The sequence below is a fragment of the Mytilus californianus genome, unplaced genomic scaffold, assembly GCF_021869535.1.
Source record: "Mytilus californianus isolate M0D057914Y unplaced genomic scaffold, xbMytCali1.0.p SCAF_15, whole genome shotgun sequence".
Lineage (NCBI taxonomy): Eukaryota > Metazoa > Mollusca > Bivalvia > Mytilida > Mytilidae > Mytilus > Mytilus californianus.
Window position 1 is genome coordinate 23,156,024 of NW_026262637.1, and position 3,426 is coordinate 23,159,449.

General features: G+C 39.7%; 1 protein-coding gene across 1 annotated transcript; it reads left to right on the forward strand.

The window, feature by feature from the left end:
• Window positions 1-1,055: 1,055 nt before the first annotated feature.
• LOC127726003 (uncharacterized) lies at window positions 1,056-2,947 on the forward strand. The gene is made up of 5 exons (XM_052233301.1): window positions 1,056-1,156; window positions 1,318-1,519; window positions 1,760-1,951; window positions 2,090-2,380; window positions 2,552-2,947. Exons 1-5 carry the CDS (start codon window positions 1,056-1,058, stop codon window positions 2,945-2,947), a joined length of 1,182 nt encoding a protein of 393 aa, XP_052089261.1.
• Window positions 2,948-3,426: the final 479 nt, after the last annotated feature.

Consider the following 3,426-nt stretch of genomic DNA (forward strand, 5'->3'; position numbering starts at 1 on the left):
TGTCCAGACAGATGGCAGTGAAACATACATTTATGTCCAGACAGATGACAGTGAAACCTTCAGTAGTGTCCTGACAGATAACAGTGAAACATACAGTAGTGTCCAGATAGATGACAGTGAAACAAACAGTAGTGTCCAGACAGATGACAGTTAAACAAACAGTAGTGTCCAGACAGATAACAGTGAAACATACAGTAGTGTCCAGATAGATGACTGTGAAACATACATTTATGTCCAGACAGATGACAGTGAAACCTTCAGTAATGTCCAGACAGATGACAGTGGAACCTACTGTAGTGTCCAGACAGATGACAGTGAAACCTTCAGTAGAGTCCAGATGGATGACTGTGAAACCTTCAGTAGTGTCCAGACAGATGACAGTGAAACCTTCAGTAGTGTCCAGACATATGACAGTGAAACATACATTTATGTCCAGACAGATGACAGTGAAACCTTCAGTAGTGTCCAGACAGATGACTGTGAAACCTTCAGTAGTGTCCAGACAGATGACTGTGAAACCTTCAGTAGTGTCCAGACAGATGACAGTGAAACATACATTTATGTCCAGACAGATGACAGTGAAACATACATTTATGTCCAGACAGATGACAGTGAAACCTTAAGTAGAGTCCAGATAGATGACTGTGAAACCTTCAGTAGTGTCCAGACAGATGACAGTGAAACCTTCAGTAGTGTCCAGACAGATGACTGTGAAACCTTCAGTAGTGTCCAGACAGATGACTGTGAAACCTTCAGTAGTGTCCAGACAGATGACAGTGAAACATACATTTATGTCCAGACAGATGACAGTGAAACATACATTTATGTCCAGACAGATGACAGTGAAACCTTAAGTAGAGTCCAGATAGATGACTGTGAAACCTTCAGTAGTGTCCAGACAGATGACAGTGAAACCTTCAGTAGTGTCCAGACAGATGACAGTGAAACATACATTTATGTCCAGACAGATGACAGTGAAACCTTCAGTAGTGTCCAGACAGATGACTGTGAAACCTTCAGTAGTGTCTAGACAAATTGCATTGAAACATACAGTAATGTCCAGACAGATGACAGTGAAACCTACAGTAGTGTCCAGACAGATGACTGTGAAACCTTCAGTAGTGTCCAGACAGATGACAGTGAAACCTACAGTAATGTCCAGACAGTTGACAGTTAAACATACAGTAATGTCCAGACAGATGCCAGTATAACCTGCAGTAGTGTCCAGACAGATGACAGTGAAACCTTCAGTAATGTCCAGACAGATGACAGTGGAACCTACTGTAGTGTCCAGACAGATGACAGTTAAATCTGCAGTAATGTCCATACAGATGACAATGAAACCTTCAGTTGTGTCCAGACAGATGACTGTGACATCTACAGTAGTGTTCAGACAGATGACGATGAAACCTTCAGTAGTGTCCAGATAGATGACAGTGAAACCTTCAGTAGTGTCCAGGCAGATGAATATGAAACCTATTGTAGTGTCCAGACATATGACAGTAAAACCTACAGTAATGTCCACGCAGATGACAGTATAACTTTCAGTAGTTTTCTCTAGACAGATGATAGTGAAACCTACAGTAATGTCCAGACAGATGACAGTGAAACCTTCATCGGTGTCCAGACAGATAACAGTTAAACCTACTGTAGTTTCCAGACAGATGACAGTGAAACCTACAGTAGTGTCCAGAAAGATGACAGTAAAACCCACTGTAATATCCAGACAGATGACAGTAAAATCTACTGAATTATCCAGATAGATCACAGTGAAACCTACAGTTATGTCCAGACAGATGACAGTGAAACTTTTAGTAGTGTCCAGATAGATGAAAGTGAAACCTTCAGTAGTGTCCAGATAGATGACGGTGGAATCTACAGTAGTGTCCAGACAGATGACAGTGAAACATACAGTAGTGTCCAGAAAGATGACAGTAAAACCTACAGTAATGTCTCGACAGATGACAGTTAAACCTACAGTAATATCCAGACAGATGACAGTAAAACCTACAGTAATATCCAGACAGATGACAGCGGAATTTACAGGAATGTCCAGACAGATGACAGTGAAACATACATTTATGTCCAGACAGATGACAGTAAAACCTTCAGTAGTGTCCATACAGAAAACAGTGAAACATACAGTAGTGTCCAGACAGATGACTGTAAAACATACAGTAGTGTCCAGATAGATGACAGTAAAACCTACAGTAATATCCAGACAGATGACAGTGGAACTTACAGGAATGTCCAGACAGATGACAGTGAAACATACTGTAGTGTCCAGATAGATGACAGTAAAACCTTCAGTAATATCCAGACAGATGACAGCGGAACCTTCAGTAGTGTCCAGACAGATGGCATTGAAACATACATTTATGTCCAAACAGATGACTGTGAAATTTACAGTAGTGTCTAGACAGATGACAGTGAAACCTTCAGTAGTGTCCAGATAGATGACAGTAAAACCTTCAGTAATATCCAGACAGATTACAGCAGAACTTACAGGAATGTCCAGACAGATGATAGTGAAACATACATTTATGTCCAGACAGATGACAGTAAAACCTTCAGTAGTGTCCAGACAGATGACAGTGAAACATACAGTAGTGTCCAGACAGATGACTGTAAAACATACAGTAGTGTCCAGATAGATGACAGTAAAACCTACAGTAATATCCAGACAGATGACAGCGGAACTTACAGGAATGTCCAGACAGATGACAGTGAAACATACTGTAGTGTCCAGATAGATGACAGTAAAACCTTCAGTAATATCCAGACAGATGACAGCGGAACCTTCAGTAGTGTCCAGATAGATGACAGTAAAACCTTTAGTAATGTCCAGACAGATGACAGCGGAACCTTCAGTAGTGTCCAGACAGATGGCATTGAAACATACATTTATGTCCAAACAGATGACTGTGAAATTTACAGTAGTGTATAGACAGATGACAGTAAAACCTTCAGTAATATCCAGACAGATGATAGCGGAACTTACAGGAGTGTCCAGACAGATGACAGTGAAACATACTGTAGCGTCTTTTTGTTTTGCGATAAGTATAATAATAATATATAATATGCTTCGATTCGAGTTTCGATTTACTGGCTTAAATGTGCATTTATTGATATTTAATATTTTATTTATTTGTCAAACAACTCTTATAAAGCACATCCCCGCGGATTGCTTAAAATATGGTGTTTGCCGTCCAAATTTTAGATATCGTAAGCCCACACATGAAGCATTGTAAGTGTGTATGAAAGCGGGAGATTATGTTCCCAAAGTATTCTTATTGTATTGAATATATTTAACGTAATAGCTGTCATGTGTATAGCCCCTTCTTTTCTCATATTTTATTCAAACATTATCGCTGCAAAAGCATGCATTTTTATTACACAACAGTGAAACATAAGATATTCCAATAT

What these genes read in the sequence shown, in the direction of transcription:
- LOC127726003 (XM_052233301.1), top strand. Translation starts at nt 1,056, where the DNA reads ATGTCCAGACAGATGACAGTGAAACCTACAGTAGTGTCCAGACAGATG. An exon ending in ACAGTGAAACCTACAGTAAT is followed by an intron (nt 1,157 to 1,317) that starts GTCCAGACAGTT and finishes TTAAATCTGCAG; the next exon opens with TAATGTCCATACAGATGACA. An exon ending in ACAGTAAAACCTACAGTAAT is followed by an intron (nt 1,952 to 2,089) that starts GTCTCGACAGAT and finishes ATTTATGTCCAG; the next exon opens with ACAGATGACAGTAAAACCTT.